The sequence below is a fragment of the Anas acuta genome, chromosome 1, assembly GCF_963932015.1.
Source record: "Anas acuta chromosome 1, bAnaAcu1.1, whole genome shotgun sequence".
Lineage (NCBI taxonomy): Eukaryota > Metazoa > Chordata > Aves > Anseriformes > Anatidae > Anas > Anas acuta.
This window is the reverse complement of record NC_088979.1, coordinates 179,529,585-179,548,132: the sequence shown is the minus strand read 5'-3', so window position 1 is coordinate 179,548,132 and position 18,548 is coordinate 179,529,585. Positions and strand designations below refer to the sequence as shown.

At 48.7% G+C, this 18,548-nt stretch overlaps 1 protein-coding gene across 1 annotated transcript; it reads left to right on the top strand.

The window, feature by feature from the left end:
* Positions 1-11,086: 11,086 nt before the first annotated feature.
* LOC137849733 (putative ankyrin repeat domain-containing protein 20A4) lies at positions 11,087-18,545 on the top strand. Its single transcript, XM_068669684.1, has 11 exons — positions 11,087-11,254; positions 11,996-12,110; positions 12,334-12,507; positions 12,596-12,702; positions 13,183-13,320; positions 13,803-13,951; positions 14,097-14,158; positions 15,052-15,204; positions 15,821-16,003; positions 17,756-17,938; positions 18,483-18,545. The coding sequence occupies exons 1-11, from the start codon at positions 11,091-11,093 to the stop codon at positions 18,543-18,545; spliced, it is 1,491 nt and encodes a 496-aa protein (XP_068525785.1). The 5' UTR covers positions 11,087-11,090.
* The last annotated feature ends 3 nt before the right edge of the window (positions 18,546-18,548 follow it).

Here is an 18,548-nt window from a genome sequence, read left to right as displayed (position 1 = left end):
ACTGGCTTACGATATGATAAAATTACAATCCATGAGACTAATCTGGTATGTGTACTCAGCATTGTCGTCAACTCCAGACTTTGGGAGTCATACTACCTCAGAAACTATTAATAATTACACCTTTCATGCTTTTTCTTTAGGGATCCAATCTATGGAGGGGTCGGGGAAGACGTTTTTACCCACTTGTTCACTCTCCCTTTCTTTTCCTCCAGGCGAGTTATGGTAGCTTTCCAAAACTTTGACTATCCTTGGGATGTTCAGACCAGCATGTTCGTATTGTTATATCTCCTGAATGCACCTCTTTTTTCTAAAGTTAAACAAATACTTAAGATTGTCATCCAGAGCTCTGTCCTGAGGCAGAATAGTTATGAGTGGCACAGAGAGTGGGAGGATATGGGAAGGCATCTAGAGCAGTGGGCACCTCCAATGCTTTGGAAATTCACCCCTGAACAACTGAAAAAAATCCTAAAAAACTGATAGAGTGCTTGAAAAAGGTGTGTCATCACTCCGTCAGTACCAGACACACACAAATCACTGCAACATGCTGGGGCTTGGCCTATACTTACCGGGCTGCATTCAATGCCAATATAACCCCAGTGACAGACCCTGTTGCCACTTCCACTCCTGAGACAGGCCAAGTGGCCACTCCAAGTCCTAAAATGGGCCTCAAGACTGAGCCAGAGAAACAAACCGTACCAGTGTCAGTTGCACCCATAACCAAGATGAAAAAATGGGTCAAAGAGTCAGATCATTTAGAACGCAGAGAAACTCCTGCTAAGACTAGGTATGGAGAAGAGAAGGCCCGGGCCATCAGAGGAACAGGAGGATGAAGATGAAGATGTCACGAAAACAACAGTAACTACCTGAAACCTATACCAGTGTGAACTCTAAGATGTGCAAAAAGATTTTAGTCGTTTGACAGGTGAGCACCTTGTCACCTGGCTTCTCCAGTGCTGGGACACTGGAGCCAATAGTCTGGAATTAGAGGGCAGGGAAGCCAGGTGGCTGGGATCCCTTGCTAGAGATGCAGGTATTGACAAAGCAATTGGAAATGGAGCACCAGGCTACAGCCTCTGGAGGTGTCTCCTGTCAGCTGTGAAGGAAAGGTATCCCTTCAAGGAAGAACTTGTATGTCTACCAGGCAAGTGGACCACTATGGAGAAGGGAATCCAGTACCTGAGGGAATTAGCCATATGAGAAGTGATTTATAGGGACCTAGACAATGAACAAATATCCGCAGATCCAGATGAAGTCAAATGTACACGACCCATGTGGCGGAAGTTTGTACGGAGTGCACTATCATCATATGCCAGTTCATTGGCCGTAATGACCCGGAAAGACCATGAGGAACCCATGGTGGATGAATTGGCTAAACAACTATGGCAGTACGAAGAAAGTCTCTCCTTTACCCTACAGGCCTGCATCTCAGCTGTGGAGAAACTTTCTAAAGAGGTCCACCAACTCAAAAAGAATTTATCTTCCTCCCCACCTGTGCAAACCAGTGTCTCAGCCATCAGGGGTAGGCATCCTTCTGTGCAAGGAAGACAATATAGTGGGTACACAACCCATGCCACCCTGTGGTTTTACCTATGTGATCATGGAGAGGACATGAGAAAATGGGATGAAAAACATACCTCAACCCTAGAGGCACGGGTACATGAGCTGCAGGGGAAAACAATCGGAAAAAAGGCGTTCTCTGAGAAACTTGCTGCTCCAACTTCCAGCAGGCAGTCTTTTAAACACAGAAACAAAGATTCTGACCAGGACTAGAGGGACTGTGCCTCCAGCCAAGGGGAGGAAAGGGACAATCAAGTTTATTGGACTGTGTGGATTCAATGGCCTGGCACATCAGATGCACAGTAGTATAAGTCTTTGGTAGACACCTGTGCACAGTGTACTGTAATGCCATCAAGCTATAGAGAGCCAGAACCCATCTGTATTTATGGGGTGATGAGGGCTTCCCAGCAGTTAACTGTATTGGAAACTGAAGTGAGTCTAACTGGGAATGAGTGGCAAAAGCATCGTATTGTGACTGGCCCGGATGCTCTACGCACCCTTGGCATAGACTGTCTCAGGAGAGGATATTTCAAGGACCCAAAAGGGTTCCACTGGGCTTTTGGCATAGCTGCCTTAAAGACAGAGGACACTAAATAGTTGCCTATCTTGCCTGGTCTCTTGGAGGACCCTTCTGTTGTAGGGTTGCTGGTTGTCGAAGAACAGCAGGTGCCAATCACTACCACAACTGTGCACCAGCAGCAATATCACACCAACCGAGACTCCCTGATTCCCATTCATAAGCTAACTCATCAACTGGAGAGCCAAGGAGTGATCAGCAAGACTCATTCACCCTTTAATAGTCCTATATGGCCAGTGCAAAAGTCTAATAGTGAGTGGAGACTAACAGTGGACTATCGTGGCCTGAAAGAAATCACGCCACTGCTGAGTGCAGCAGTGCTGGAACACTCTAGAACTCCAGTACAAACTAGAATCAAAGGCAGCCAAGTGATACACCACAACTGATATCACTAATGCATTTTTCTCCATCCCTTTCGCAGCAGCAGTGCTGGCCACAGTTTGCCTTTACTTTGAGGGGTGACCGATACACCTGGAATAGATTGCCCCAGGGGTGGAAACACAGCCCTACCACTTGCCATGGACTGATCCAGTCTGCGCTGGTGCAGGGGGAAGCTCCTGAACACCTGCAGTACATCAATAGCATCATTGTGTGGGGTGACACAACAGAGAAATTTTTTGAGAAAGGGAAGAAAATAGTCCAAATCCTTCTAAAGGCTGGTTTTGCTGTAAAACAAAGACAAGGAACCTGTACAAGAGATACAGTTTTTAGGAATAAAATGGCAAGATGGACGTCATCAAATCATCTTTTTTGCCTATGTCCCTCTTTGTGAGGTGACCACCCTCATCAAGTAAAGGACCAATGTTTTCTCAAGTCCTCCTTTTGCTGTTAACATATTAAAAAATAAATAAATAAATAAAATTTTATTTTCTTCCATAGTACTAGCCAGCTTCACCTCTAATTGAGTTTTGGCCACATGAATTTTCTTCCTACAAAGGTGAAGAGCATCTCTATAGCCCTCCAATGTCACCTGACCTCACTTCCTGCAGCCATACACTTTCTTTTTCCACCTAAGTTCTAGAAGATCCCTAATCAGCCTGCTTGACTTCCAACAATTTGGAATTGCCCTAACCTGTGCTCTTAAGAGGTGGTACTTGAAAAGTGACCAGTACTCATGGACCTTCAAAAACAGGTTTCTTGGGGACTTTACTAACTAGTTCTCTGAGTAGCCTGAACTCTACTCTCCCCAGTGCATTGACTTTTTGGTGTCAGCTTTCCTGCTTTAAATTCAACTACTTCATGGTCAATATGGCCAAGACATTTCATATAAGCCTAACATTTTATGTATACAGGCTTATTCAACTATATATGTGCATATGTGTGTGTAAAGAAAGCAACAAATAGAATCATAGAATCCTTGCATAGCATACTGCAAGGCAGTATTCTAATTAAAATATAAAAATGCCTCACTTCAAGAGAATAATTTCTTTAGGTCACTCTTCTTTATGTCACTCTTATAGCTACCTGGAAGTTTCTCAGCTTCTCTCAGATGTTTAAAGGACCATTATTACGGACAACAGCAATAACCACTACAAGGCTTAATTATTAAATGAGTCTTTTACTTTCATTCTATGATACTAAAATTTTAAACTAAGCACACTGAAAATTATTTGTAACGGAAGATGGTCTTAAGAGTACTGGAAACCAGAATCCTTGGACCCAAGACACAACTGAATTTCAAACCCTCCCACCCCCAGCAAATTAAAACAAAACAAAACAACAACAAAAACAAACAAACAAACAAACATTAGACCGTTGTTCCTTAATAATATTAGACCACTTTAAGATAAGGAAAGGGTTCTGTCACCAGCTTGGCACACTACATAACCCTGTTCTGCAGTAAAAAGTAGGTAAAATGGGGTTCATGAGATGTTGCAGGGAATCTGACTTACTTACTGGGACTACTTATGTGGGTTTACATGTATCATTTATATTTGTTGGACTCATTATGTATTAGCAAATTAATTATTCAATTTATTATGATTCTATGATTATGAAAGATTTAGTACCTCAGTAATAAAATATACATTCAGATTATCTTTGTTATTGGAAACCTTTTTCTTCCTCTCTTTTCTAGCTTTGTAAAAATTCAAATTTAGTTCTTGCCTGGGAGCAATAGGTTTTTAGAAATAAAATGCATACCCCAAGAAGGAGCACAGAAAAGACACAAAATTCTTTGTGTTGTATTTCATTCAGGCTATGACTATTCACTCCTCTTGGATTCTACTGGAGTGATGAAGACTTGCCACTTTCAATTTCTGGTTACTGACTATCTCAGAATTACTATCCTACAGCTCCATGTAATCAGAGAGTACTTTTGCAAACAGCCAAGTATCTCCATCTAAAGATATTACAGAGTATATGAATTGTTTTGTGTAGTGTTTCCTCATCAGTTTCAGGCAAAAAAAAAAAAAAAAAAGCAGCTGATCACTTTAAAAGGTAAAACCCATCAGAGAATGCTTAGATGAAACTCAGAAGTGAAAGCCAGTCCCTTCTAGTCTAAGTAGAAGGCAGTAACAAGCAGCTGGTGGCAAGATCATCCTAAATCACCACAGATGCTTACTAAATAAACATATATCAACTAGACATCTGGAAGTGGTGTAGCAATTGGGCAGCCACCATCTGTGAAGTTTCTATGAGGGGAAAGCAATTTAGCAGGTTTCACACATGTTCCATGAGAGAGGTGAGCCACTGGAGCTCGGTGAGGAAACTGCTCTGTAGACACAACAAATGAGGTGGGGGATTAAGGGTCTGTTCTTATGGCATATTTATGAATAGGGTGAAAATACTGCTAAACAAGCTCACTTTCTTATAAGAGCAAATCTAGCTATGGGAACATAATCTAATTGCGCCAAGAAAGTGGTACTACCATGCACGCTAGTACCTTTGTTCATTATCTCAAAAGCAGTGCTAATTTGAGCTGGGATTTTAATAGTGCCTCTGACTAGACTGTCTACTGCACAGTGTTTATATACCTTGGTGTGTTGGGTCTGTCTGAGCTGGAGTCACCTTTTCCCTGCAGCAGCCCGCACAGTGCTGTGCTCTGCACTCGTAGCTGGAACAGCACTGATATCACTCCAGTGTTGTGTCTATTGCTGCGTAGTGCTGGCACAGCATCAGGACTCCTTCTAAGCCCCCAAGAGCCAGCAGGCTGGGGGTGGGCAAGTGATGGGGAGGGGACATTGCCGGGACAGCTGACCTAAACCAACCAAAGGGATATTCCATAACACCTGATGTCACACTCAGCAATAAAAGGGGGGGCTCTCGTGGGGGAGGGGGCTGTTCCTCCTGAACAACCACTACGCGTTTAAGGCCCTGCTTCCCAGGACGTGGCCGAACACTGCTCACTGATGGGAAGTAGAGAGTAATTTTTCTCTCTCTCTGTGCTTCCTTGCGGACTGATTGTTTCTTTTGTATCTGTTTTTCCCTCCCATTCCCTTTCCCTTTAATTAAACCTTTCTCATCTCAAACCAAGAGTTCTCTGTGTTGTATTTTCTCTCCCTTCCTTCTGAGGAGAGGGGGAGTGAGAGAGCGGTTGTGGTGGAGCTTGGCTGCCCACCTGAGTAAAACCACCACCCTTGGGAAACAAAACCTGCTATTTTCTTAGAAAAATACATTACCAGAAAAGCCTGATTATCAAAGGTAAGCATTGCATAGCATTTCATCAGATGTTATAACCTACTGGAGGATATTTGACTATTTCAGTGCTGTTCTGCAAGATTGCTCCTGAGGGTTGCCTCATGAAAGCTACTTTGACAAAAGACTGTTCTGAGGTAACTTTTTCAGGAAATCAGGACATTTCTGAAACACTCCATGAATATATATACTTTATGGCATATCTACTCCTGTGTGTGAAATCAGTCCCACTTAGGACATGTATGCCTTTTAGCGCATACCACCCATGCTGATACTTACTAATGGGAGGATCATAACATTTTTCTGATGTGAGGTGACCAACATCAGGCATCTAATTTATGGATACAAAAAGACACTTTTCATAGCCTCACAACACAAGCTAGACAGACTAATTTCCAAGGTATATATACAGTTTCAAAAGTGGGTGAAAGCTCAGGAAGGTGGCTACATATGATCCTCTAAAACTACCTGAAAGAAAGTTGTAGCAAGGTGGGTGTCTCTCTTCTCAGGTGACAAGTGATAGGGTAGAAGGAAGTAGCCTCAAGCTGCACCAGGGGAAAATTAGTTTGGGTATTAGAAAGAACTTCTTCATGGAAATGGTGGTTAGGCACTGGAATGGGCAGATCAGGAAAGTGGTGACGTCCCTGTCTCTGGAGGTATTTAAGAGATGTGTGAATATGATGCTTAGGGGCATGGCATAGAGGTGGACTTGGTAGTGTTATGTGATGGTTTGATGGTTGATGGTGATGGTTGATGATTTTAGAGGTCTTTTACAACCGAAATGATTCCATGCCAGGAAGATTGGAACTAAATGATCATTAAGGTGCCTTCCACCCCAAGCGATTTTTATGGATTTTATGAATCTCTTAAATTCTTCTAAAGCAATTTGGCATTAGTTCCCTGGAGCAGGTTTAGCTACCTGCACAACACAGCTGCTGCATTTCACAGATGCAGCATACCTAGCTGTTCTGGGGCTCATCTGTGGAATAAACAATCCCATCAAAATGTGACTTTTTATTTTAGATATTCCCCCAAAATTCTTTTTCAGATTCATCTCCAAATAAGGAACAAGGGTGATCATATAATGTCTACTTTCTTAAATAACACAAAACTCTACTAAGCTTAATAAAAGCACAGATTTTAAGTATCCCTGTAGTTTTGACAGAGAATATTTCCCCAGACTGACCGTTCAAGAAAACCTAGTCTCCTGAACCCTTCTTCACAGCAGTACAGTTAGTAGCCCGAATGGATAGCTGCACCTTGCTGCTTGATGAAGGACTCCAACAGCAGGGACAGATTGTTTTTTATTGTATAAACAAGATGTAATCTTTAGAGGCAAATGGTACAACAACATGATGCGCCGCTAGATGGCAAAATGTGCACATGGAAAGCAGCAACACGTTTCTGAGAGGACTACTCTGTTTACTGAAAGGAATTCATTCCTTCTTGGGCAGCCCAGGCTGGAAGGAAACAGGGCAGTGTGAAAGTCCTGTCCAAGTATAAACTGGTCTGTTGAAAAAGTTCTGCCTAATTATGCACCTCTCTCTGCAAAGAGCTGGGTTTCTCTTGACTAAAGACCCTTCTCTAATCTTAACAGAAACATCGAATGTGGGAAGTATAAAAAAATTAAACAATTCATTTTGTAAAATTATCTACCACAAAAGTTTAAAAAAGCCTGCAGTTGGACCCACCACAGAGGTCATGGTGAAGATTCAAGGAGAGGGCACTGCAGAGATAGGGAAACTATAAGAGACCGTGAACCTCTACAGAGGGAGTAAAAGAAGGGGGTAGGGGGAACTTCTCATCCACTGTGAAGGATTCACATTGCAAGACTTCTTGTTGGCCTATGCAGTGACTGTGGGACACACCTCTGCGGTGGTTTTACTCCGGTGGGCAGCTGAGCTCCACCACAACCGCTCGCTCACTCCCCCTCCTCGAAAGGAGGAAAGGGCTCAAGGGTTGAGACAAGAACGGGGAGACCACTCAACAATTATTGTGAAGGGCAAAACAAACTCAGAGTATGGAAATCAATAAAACCTACTGGCTATTATTAACAAGCTACAGAAGTTAGAAACAAAGGAAAGAAACCAAAACCACCTTCCTCCCATCCACCCTCTTCCACCTTCTTACCCCAAAGAGCATGGGGGAATGGGTGCTGCAGTCAGTCCCTGATTAACTTTTGTCTCCACCGCTCCTTCACGGTCACCCTCTGCCCCTGCTCCACATGGGGTCCCTCCTGCAGGATGCCATCCTTCCTGAGCTGAGCCTGTGGGGGCTGCCCACAGGCAGCAGCTCTTCAAGCACTGCTCCCGCATGGCTCGGTACCACAGGGTCCATCCCCCAGGAGCAAACTGCTCCAGCACGGGTCCCCCACGGGCATCAGCATCCCCCAGACTCCCTGCTCCTGCGCGGGCTCCTCTCCATGGGCTGCAGCTCCGGCCTGAGGCCTGCTCCTGCGGGGGCTCTCCATGGGCCGCAGCCTCCTCCAGGCCACAGCCACCTGCTCCACCGGGGGCTCCTCCACCCATGGGGGGGCTGCAGCGTGGAGATCTGCTCCATGTGGGACCCATGGGCTGCAGGGGGACAGCCTGCTCCACCAGGGGCCTCTCCACGAGCTGCAAGGGAACTGCTGCTGCGTGCCTGGAGCACCTCCTGCCCTCCTGCTGCACTGAGCTTGGGGGCTGCAGGGCTGGTTCTCACCCCTCACTCTCCCAGCTGCAGTTGTGTCACTGTGTGCTTTGTTTGTTTTCCCTTTCTTAAATATGCTCTCACGGATGCACAGAGAGCAATTTTTGGCTCATCTCTGGCCAGCATCAGGTCCCTTTGGAGCCAACGGAATCTGGCCCTTATCTAACATGGGGCACCTTCTGGACTCTTCTCACAGAGGCTACCCCTGCAGCGCCCTGCAGATAAAACCTGGCTATGTAAACCCAATACTCCTATAGGAAGAGATCTTCTGCCATTCCTCTGGCAAATCTGGGGAGGGCCATCGCTGGGGAGGGCACCCAGACGGTCTGGAGCACGGGAACACCTTCAGCCGCTGTCACCAATGCAGCAGCACCACTGTGGCAGCACAAGTGAAGAATGGCCCCGCAGGAGCTGGACGTCAGGGGGGGACTGTCCCTGCATGTGGGCACGGTGCTGCCCCGTGCCTAGGAGAGTGCGGGGGTGAGCCAGGACAGCTGCCAGATCAACCGCAGCCATGGATGGGGAAGTAATGCTGTGCCCCTGCCAGCGGCAGGAATTAGAGGGAAAGGTCAAATGAGTAGGGGAGGGGAGAAGCAAAGCCCAGAAGGGAGAAGAGAAGACGACAAAGACCCGCACTACATGACATGGTTTATTACATGCCAAGGTGGTGGGCGACAGAACTTGGAATTAAAGGCAGGCTGTTATCTGCACAGAACCGCTGCGTTCTTGCCAGCATGGTGGGGGCAATGGCTGCTCTTGCTCACTGCCTGGAAACTGCCCCAATTAGGGGGCTGAAGGCAAGTGTTGGCAGACTTCCTCCACCTTGGTAGAACCACGCCTTGTTTCCTGGACTGGGACGTCCTCTGCTCCACCTTCATCTGATCTGTAATAATGTTCAGCTGTGAAAACAGGGAAACACACAATAAGAGGGAAATGCTTAAGGCAGGAACACATTTTCACCTCCAACTTCAAGCTTTTCAGAAGTTAGTGAAAGAAATTCCACAGGCTCCACGCAGAACATCTGAAGGGAACCTGCAAAGGACTATTGCACACCAGTGTTGTTAGCCTTAGTCCTCTGCAGCCCGCTTCATCCTCGAGTGTCCCTACTCCCTAAGCATTCAAACTGGGCATTCTTTGGAAAACTACTCCTAAAATACAGCTAAAACTACTCCTAAAATACAGAAGGCCCTGCAGAGTGACCTGGACAGGATGCTTCGATGGGCAGAGGCCAATGGGATGACGTTCAACATGGCTAAGTGCCGGGTCCTGCACTTTGGCCACAACAATCTCATGCAGCGCCACAGGCTTGGGGGAGAGTGGCTCAAGAGCTGTGCAGAGGAAAAGGATCCGGGCGTGTTGGTCCATGCTGGCCTGAACATGAGCCGGCAGTGTGCCCAGGTGTCCAAGAAGACCAGTGGCATCCTGGTTAGTATCAGGAACAGCACAGCCGGCTGGAACAGGGAGGTGATTTTTCCTCTGTCCTCTGCTCTGGTGAGGCTGCACCTTGAGTACTGTGTTTGGCTTTGGGCTCCTCAGTGCAAGAAGGACATCGAGGCCCTGGAACGGGAAGAGGGCTGCGAAGCTGGTGAGAGGCCAGGAGCACAAGTCCTGTGAGGAGCGGCTGAGGCAATTGGGGTTGTTTAGTCTGGAGAAGAGGAGGCTCAGGGGAGACCTCGTTGCTGTCTACAGCTACCTGAAAGGAAGGTGTGGCGAGCTGGGGGTCCACCTCTTCTCTCAGGTAACTAGTGGCAGGATTGGAGGGAATGGCCTCAAGCTGCACCAGGGGAGGATAAGCTTATAAATTAGGAGACATTTCTCCTCAGAAAGAGCAGTCGGGCATTGGAGCGGGTTGCCCAGGGAGGTGGTGGCGTCACTGTCCCTGGGGGTGTTCAAGGAAAGGCTGGACCTGGCGCTTAGGGACGTGGGTTAGTGAGTGACAGTGGTAGTAGGGTGACGGTTGGACCAGATGATCCTGAAGGCAACTTCCAACCTTAATGATTCTGTACAAGTGCAGAGAACAACCCTGTATGGGCTGCTGCAGGGAATGTTAGCTCCATCCCAGCCAGACCCAGTACAACTGGGGCAGGTGCCAGCTCAACCATGGCCCCAGGGAAGTAATGCAGTGCCCTTGCCAGCCAGGCATGTTCTCGGTGCCTCCTGAGGAGCCCAGCCCCGTCACATGGCCCCAGATCCCCATCCACGCTGCGGAAGAACGTCAACTGAGGCACAAAGAGCTCTGAAGGCAGGAGCCAGAAACTGCCACAGTCACTGCTGGAGTGTGGGGCAGTGTGGCCCTCCAACTTAAGGTGACACCTAGGGACGCTCTGGTGACGCCTAGTGACGCCCCTGGTGACGCCCATTGTGACGTAATGTGACACAATGCTGAGACACAGTACAGTGCCCCCAGCAGTGCTCAGTGCTGTTGCCTCTGCTGTGGGAGCAACAGCACTGCCCTGGCTGGGAGTCTCGGTGCGTCCCTGCCCTGCCTGGAAGTGCCAGGCCACAGCCGCTGCTCGGGGCTCGGCTCCCCTGCCCCTGCGCCTGTCCGTGTCGGACCCAAGCAGGGCCCGCAGGGCTCCGGTGGCCCCAGCTGGGCTTGTGCCCACATCCTTGCTGCAGCATGGATAGTCCGATGCCCAGCAGCACTTTGCTGTCCAGAGACAGCGATGCCCACCAGCTGCCAGAGGAGGGCCTGCATGGGCTGCACCGCGCGGCTGCCCGTGGCGACCTGGCCCGGCTGAGGAAGCACTGGTGGCTGAAGAGACTAGGCAAAAACCGTCTGGACCAGGCAAAGCGGTGAGGGGCTGGGGGGCATCTTAAAGGCTCGGGCTGGGATCGCTCTCCTGTGGCGTGCGAGCTTCAGCCTGGTGCCACTGCGTACGCGGCTCTGGCACCAACCCTCCTTCTGCAGCAGGTGTCAGCAAGAGCTGAGGCGATGGAGGGCTGAGACGGGGCCTCGTCCGGCCAGGCAGTCACTGGCACTGGACATAGTCAGGGGAACGTGCTCCTACCAGCCCTTGGCAAAGCCTTCAGCCCTGCGCGGAGAGACGGCTGAAGCGCAGGGCAGAGTCAGGAGCACGGCAGCAAGGGCACCGCCTCCCCTGGAACCCTGGGTCAGAGCTGATCACTGCGAGGGCTTTTCCCTCTCAGCTGGCAGAGGGGAAAAATCCAGCTTTGCTTGGAATTGCTGGGGCGGCTCGAGCGCTGCTCGAAGGGTGTGCCGCCGACCGCCACCGCCCTGTCCTCTCCCTGTGGGGTTGTTTAGCGGCCGCTCAGGCATTAGCAGTTCTCTCCTGTCTGGTGGGTGATCAGCGTCGGGGCGTTCACCGCCCTTCTGCTGCTTTTGTGCCGTTTTGATTGTGGAAAAACTCGGAGGCTTACACGGACTTCACAGTCTTCATGGAGTTCCACAGCCTCCAAAGCTTACGTTCCACTTGGCATTGGCAAGTGGAGACTTGTGGCCCTGCGCGTGTTCCAGAGCCGGGAGTGATTTCGGGCACTGCCTGCCTGTGAAAAGCTAATTTATTTTGTTTTTAGGACACCTCTGCACCTTGCTTGTGCGAACGGCCATGCAGATGTTGTTCGATTCCTGGTGCAAGAGAAGTGCCTGCTGAACCTTTGCGACAACACTGGCAGATCGCCACTGATGAAGGTATGTGGAACACGTTACTCTGCTCTAAGTGGGGCTTTATCGATTGTGCTTCAAGTGACAAGTGTCTTGCTGCATTCTTCACACCAACCTGTAGAGAAACCTGAAAGTTGCAATCGGCACGTAATAGGCGCACACGAGTTTGTCCTGGAAGACGCTCTTATCTTCCAGCACTGGGAAGCTGAAACATGGCACGAGTCCTTCCTTTTCTTTGTGTTGTTTGCAGGCAGTGGAGAGCCAGCATGAAGAATGCGTGGCGATTCTGCTAGAGCACCATGCCGACCCAAACTTCCAAGTTTACAGAGGCAACTCTGCCCTTCACCTGGCTGCCGCAGCTCCCAACACATCTCTAGCAGAGATGTTAATTGAGCATGGTGCACACCTTGAAGCAAAGGACTGGGTAAGTTTTGAATTTGGGTAGCGCTGCTCTTTGGGAAAGGCACCTAATTCATCTGGGCTGTTCTGACTGGGATTCTTTATCCTTTCAGGAGGGAAATACCCCGCTTCTTCTTGCCATCTCCAGCAATCATAAAGAGATGGTAAACTTTCTTCTTCAAAAAGGAGCGAATGCGTGTGCTCAAAATATGTTTGGAAGGTGAGGCATTGCTCCAAACCACATGTCGGTCTCCTTAGCATTCTCACTGTAAGAATCAGGAGAAAGAGAGTCAGTGTTGTCCGACAGACAATGGGCATTAAATGAAACAAGAGGCTTTCCCAGAGCTGCTTAGGAGAAACCCTCTCGGCATGAGGAAGGTCAATCAGGGGAGCAGGTGGTGCCAGGGGTTTGAGCAGCCTCCATCCTTGAAGGCTTTGAAGAGCAGCATGGAAGAAGCCTTGAGCAACGTGGTCTGGACTCATGGCTGAGTCTCCTCTGGGGAGGCAGTTTGCCAGGAGGCATCCCGAGGTGCCTTCCAGCCTCAGTCCTGCAACACTCCCCTGTGTGTGGCTTTGCTTTCCCTGAGCTTGTAGGAATCGGGGAGGGAATTGTTTGGGGAGTAAACAGGGATTACAATAACAACAACACAGAGCCTGCAAATGCTGCTATGTTTCATATATCATCTTTTGGATGCTTTAGGACTGCTCTTATGTTTGCCGCTTCTGTTGGGGAAATGGATGTAGTAGACCTACTTCTTTCCTATGGTGCCAAGATTGCTTGCAAAGAAACCACTCCCGAAACAGCCGTGGATTGTGCACTCTACTCGGGACACTTTGGGTGAGTGTTTTGTACATCATTGTCAAAGCCGCTGAGTTGTCAGAGTGTCCATGCTGATTTGTCACTCTTTGTGGTAGATGCACAAAGGCTTAATGATATCTTCAGACCATTCTTGAAGCTGGACTCAGTGATGTCTTCTCATGTCTCCTTCCCAAGTCAAGAAAGGATTTGGAAGTAGAGGAGAACTTCCACCCACAAGGCTCTCCTAGAAATCCTGCTTGTGTTGCTAAGCCCAGTTCCACTCCACTGGCCAGGAAAGAGGCGCCTGTTCTTTCAGTGGGGATCTTACCAGTGTCCATTCAGATAAACCCTCAAAGAGATCCCTGGTGGCGTAGCAGGTCCACCATCGTGGGGAGACTGACACCGCACACAGACAGTTCTGAACCGGTTCCAAGTCAGTTGCTGTCCTCGGCAAGAGCAAGGATCCTGGGCAAGGATGTTTTGGATCTGACTGCCTGTACGTTCTCTCTTTCTATGCGTAGCATTACCATGAAACTGCTAGAACGCGCACGCTGTGAAAAGACGGGAGAAGCTTCTGCTGATGCTGCACAAGACACAGCAGTCCCCAGCAAAATCTGCTCTCGGAGGACTGAGCGTTTTCTATTACAAATAGGTGCTTTGGATGGAGAAGGTAGGATCCTGTAGTGTGGAAGAGCTGATGAGGACTGTGGCCTGATGTCAAACCCTTTCCCGTATTTGGGGTCAGGGCTTGACTGGCAGGGAAACGCAGAGTGCCAGGAATGCTCACACTGTCTTGCTTCGTCCATCCCTTGTAGGCGCCCTGCCAGCTGTAGGAGCAGAGCAGGAGGAAGAGGCTGAATTGCCCACGGATCACAAGGTACTTTCTGTGAAGGACCCACTGTCTGCCACTTGGCTCGCTTACTTTGGGGCAAGTTTACCTCTGGGCTCGCTTCCCTCTGTTGCTGCCTCTGCCACATGGTTGTGACTGGGGGCCCTTGAACTACTTGTGCTCCAGCCCAGCTCTTCAGTTTGCACTGAGCTGGTGAAACTGCTAGGAGACCTGGGTCCTGCTGCAGCTGGCCTTTCAGTTAGAGTTCCAGTCGAGGGGAAGCATATTCTACATAACGAAGCAGCAAAGGTTCTTCCCGCTGCTTAAAATCTTCTGAGCTTCTCAAAGGGGCTGGCTGGGAGTAACCTGTTGCTTTTCACCATACCTCACCAGCGCTCTGGTAGCCTTCACGTGGCAATTTTTAAGGCCAACAATGAAGACATACCAGAGAATAGCACTGAGGGCTTGCAGCTCTGCTTTCAGTGTGCATGCCTTGGTTGTGAGCATGTTCTCAGAAGCTGCAGGGAGATTCCAGGCCATGCTTAAGCTCTGGCAGAAGAAGTCTGGCCTCTGCTTTGCAAGTGCTGAAATGCCCCTGGAGGCAACAACAGTTCTGCAGAGTCCATTCTCCGCTGCCCGCCTTTTTGTGTAGGCAGAAAGCCCCTGCCCAGGCTCTCAGCCTATGTTCCAAGAAGAGAAAAAACCTTAAGCCTCCCCTGTGTTTTAAGAAACAGAAACCCTCACAAAGAGCTGCTGGTAGTTGAGGCTAAGAAAGATGGAGAGAGGTCCCCAGCTGTGCAGATGCCCGGCGGTGGCGCGCTTCCAATGCTTTGTTTCAGGCAGAAGACTGACCTCGTTGTAGAAGCTAATGAGTAAAAGCACAGCTCATATTCCCAGGTTCTCACTGACCTTGTCATGCTCACGGAACCCCATTTCTTTAGGATCGAGACAGACAGCTGCAGATGGAACTTCCTGGTGCTCCTGAAAGTCTGTCTGCATCAGAAGCCCCACCTGAGGCTACTGAGAGCCAGTGCAGGGACGATGAGAAAGACGCAGAGCGCTTGCGAGAGGAATTGGAGACAGCTAAAGCTGAGGTATGGAAAAGCTGCACTATAGGGATAAATCTGAGAGCGGTGGTGCTTTCTCTTCCCTTCTTCCCCCCTTTCTGCTGGTGACCAACACAACGGGCCTTTGGAGGAGGAGAGCAAGACAGCACAACAGCTGACCTTTGGGACTTAATGGAACATCTGCTATATCCTCCGTATCCTTGCAACCACACATCAGCTCTGACCTAGAGAGAAAAGGCCTTCCTCCAGCAGCTCTGTCAAAGTGGCCTCCTGAGGCACTGTTTCCAAAGCTTTCAGAGTAACGGCAGGAAGAGCATTGGTTGCTCATGCCTACTCCGTTCTGCACTGCAGCGCTTCCCCCAACACACACACAATAGGCGTTCTTTCTGGTGTCTGGGTAGAGGCGTGTTTGATGTCCCACGAGCAGAGGAGCATTTCGGGCAAGAGCGTCCCTAGAACCTTTCAGGCCAGTCTCGTCTCCCTGCAGAAGAACCGAGGAAGGATGGAAACTTGGGGAATCCTGCCAGCAGTGATCTAAAAGCTGTTCTGTTAAAAGACGAGCCTGCCTTTACTTTCAATACCAAGTCAGAAGGTGACAAACACCATCTTGACGCCCTACCCCTTTGTGCTTTGCTCTCCACAGCTCAAAGAACTTTCGCAACAGCTGGAGATGGAGTCTGAAAAACGCAGGCAGCTAGAAGCACAAAATTGCGACCTGCAAGAAGAGCTGTCTGCTCTGCGTGGCTCTTATGAAAAACTGGAGAAGACCAATGGCCAGCTGCAAGAAGAGGTGGCATACCTCAAAGATCTCCTGAAGACTTCCAAGGTGAGTCTCGTGCAAAAGCAACAGCATGAGACAGAGATAAGAAAGGGCCTGAAAAGGAACAAGTGCTCATACCAGAAGTCGCAGGACATATTTGTATTTGGGGTCTTGCCCCTCTTTCTTTCTGTGAGGCGTTGTTCTCCACTGGTGCAGAAGTCCCCGTGAATTGTGTATGGAGCCTATGGAAAAGGCTTACAAGCAGAGCACTGTCTTACAGAGGCAAAATGTCTTAGTACTAGCTCTGAGGTAAAAACGGAGTGCTGAGAACTGGTGTCGTCCAGATTAAAATGAACGGTTGACCTGGGGCAGTTTCTGGCTTCTGCCTTGACAACTGCTGGTAGTGAGGAGGCAGAGTGGCCTGCCCTTAGTGAGGCTGAGCCCTTGAAACTGGCTATGTGATAGGTAAACATGAGCTCTGGATTCTGCAGGATTTTGTCTTTTTTTTTTTTTTTGTCTGTTAATGTTCATGCCTGTGTTGTTTTTTTCCATGCTGCTTCTTGTATTGTGAGTTGTCTGTTCTCTCCTTGGTGCTCCTTCTGTTGTCATACATAGCAGGTGAACGCAGATGCAGTTGTCGTTATGAGTCAAAATGAACGTGTAGAGCAGTATCTGTGAGGGCACTCTGAGGGCAGGCTGCTCTGTGGAGGAAGGACGAGCTGAGAGTCACAGCAAGGCTGGCGGGCTCAGTGGCTTCACAGACCATGGCACTTTTCAGTTCTGGCAGGTGCAACTCCACCTGTCTGAAGTTGGCTCTGCCCAAGATCACTTCTGGAGCCCTGTCTTAGGAGTTGAGACAGTGACGTTTTTGTAACTTGCCGCTCACCAGCTGCTGTCTCAGCCCGTCTTTCCCTAGCCATGGGCACCCTGATGTCGAGGACCAAGAAGTGCTTTTGAGCTGCCATGGGTGTCTTGTTCAGTTGCATGGAACCCTTTAGCTACCTTTCCCCTCGTTACTGAGAGGTGCTGCTAAGGCACACGTGTGCTTTAGAAGGTTCTGTAGAAGGACTCAAGTGCCCTTGTGGTGGTCCATTCTTAGTCCAAAGGCTCGTAGCATTCTCGTGGCTTCACTGCCATTATAAGAGTTCTGTTATTTGAGAGGAAATAGCATTGTGTGTAGGCACTGTAATATGAAGATTCATTTAGCTTTTGATTTTTTTTTATTTTTGAGGGTTTCTGTTTTTTTGTTTGGTTTGGTTTTATTTTGTTTGTTTGTTTGCTTTCTATTTATAATAGGCAGGAACCTCCCGAGTGTATTTTTAGTAGGTATAAAAAGGGTATATTTCTGGAGGAGGAGAGCAAGACAGCACCGCTGCTGACCATTGGGACTTAATGGAACATCTGCTATATCCTCCGTATCCTTGCAACCACACATCAGCTCTGACCTAGAGAGAAAAGGCCTAGCTCCAGCAGCTCTGTCAAAGTGGCCTCCTGAGGCACTGTTTCCAAAGCTTTCAGAGTAACGGCAGGAAGAGCATTGGTTGCTCGTGCCTACTCCGTTCTGCACTGCAGCGCTTCCCCCAACACACACACAATAGGCGTTCTTTCTGGTGTCTGGGTAGAGGCGTGTTTGATGTCCCACGAGCAGAGGAGCATTTCGGGCAAGAGCGTCCCTAGCACCTTTCAGGCCAGTCTCGTCTCCCTGCAGAAGAACCGAGGAAGGATGGAAACTTGGGGAATCCTTTACTTTCAATACCAAGTCAGAAGGTGACAAACACCATCTTGACGCCCTACCCCTTTGTGCTTTGCTCTCCACAGCTCAAAGAACTTTCGCAGCAGCTGGAGATGGAGTCTGAAAAATACAGGCAGCTAGAAGCACAGAGTTGTGACCTGCAAGAAGAGCTGTCTGCTCTGCGTGGCTCTCAGGAAAAACTGGAGAAGACCAATGGCCAGCTGCAAGAAGAGGTGGCATACCTCAAAGATCTCCTGAAGACTTCCAAGGTGAGTCTCGTGCAAAAGCAACAGCATGAGACAGAGATAAGAAAGGGCCTGAAAAGGAACAAGTGCTCATACCAGAAGTCGCAGGACATATTTGTATTTGGGGTCTTGCCCCTCTTTCTTTCTGTGAGGTGTTGTTCTCCACTGGTGCAGAAGTCCCCGTGAATTGTGTATGGAGCCTATGGAAAAGGCTTACAAGCAGAGCACTGTCTTACAGAGGCAAAATGTCTTAGTACTAGCTCTGAGGTAAAAACGGAGTGCTGAGAACTGGTGTCGTCCAGATTAAAATGAACGGTTGACCTGGGGCAGTTTCTGGCTTCTGCCTTGACAACTGCTGGTAGTGAGGAGGCAGAGTGGCCTGCCCTTAGTGAGGCTGAGCCCTTGAAACTGGCTATGTGATAGGTAAACATGAGCTCTGGATTCTGCAGGATTTTGTCTTTTTTTTTTGTCTGTTAATGTTCATGCCTGTGTTGTTTTTTTCCATGCTGCTTCTTGTATTGTGAGTTGTCTGTTCTCTCCTTGGTGCTCCTTCTGTTGTCATACGTAGCAGGTGAACGCAGATGCAGTTGTCTTTATGAGTCAAAATGAACGTGCAGAGCAGTATCTGTGAGGG

Bases quoted from the DNA above. Each gene is read 5' to 3' on its own strand.
- LOC137849733 (XM_068669684.1), top strand. From the start codon at position 11,091: ATGCCCAGCAGCACTTTGCTGTCCAGAGACAGCGATGCCCACCAGCTG. The intron at 13,952-14,096 runs GTAGGATCCTGT...CATCCCTTGTAG, and splicing joins AGGTGCTTTGGATGGAGAAG to GCGCCCTGCCAGCTGTAGGA. The intron at 14,159-15,051 runs GTACTTTCTGTG...CCATTTCTTTAG, and splicing joins AATTGCCCACGGATCACAAG to GATCGAGACAGACAGCTGCA.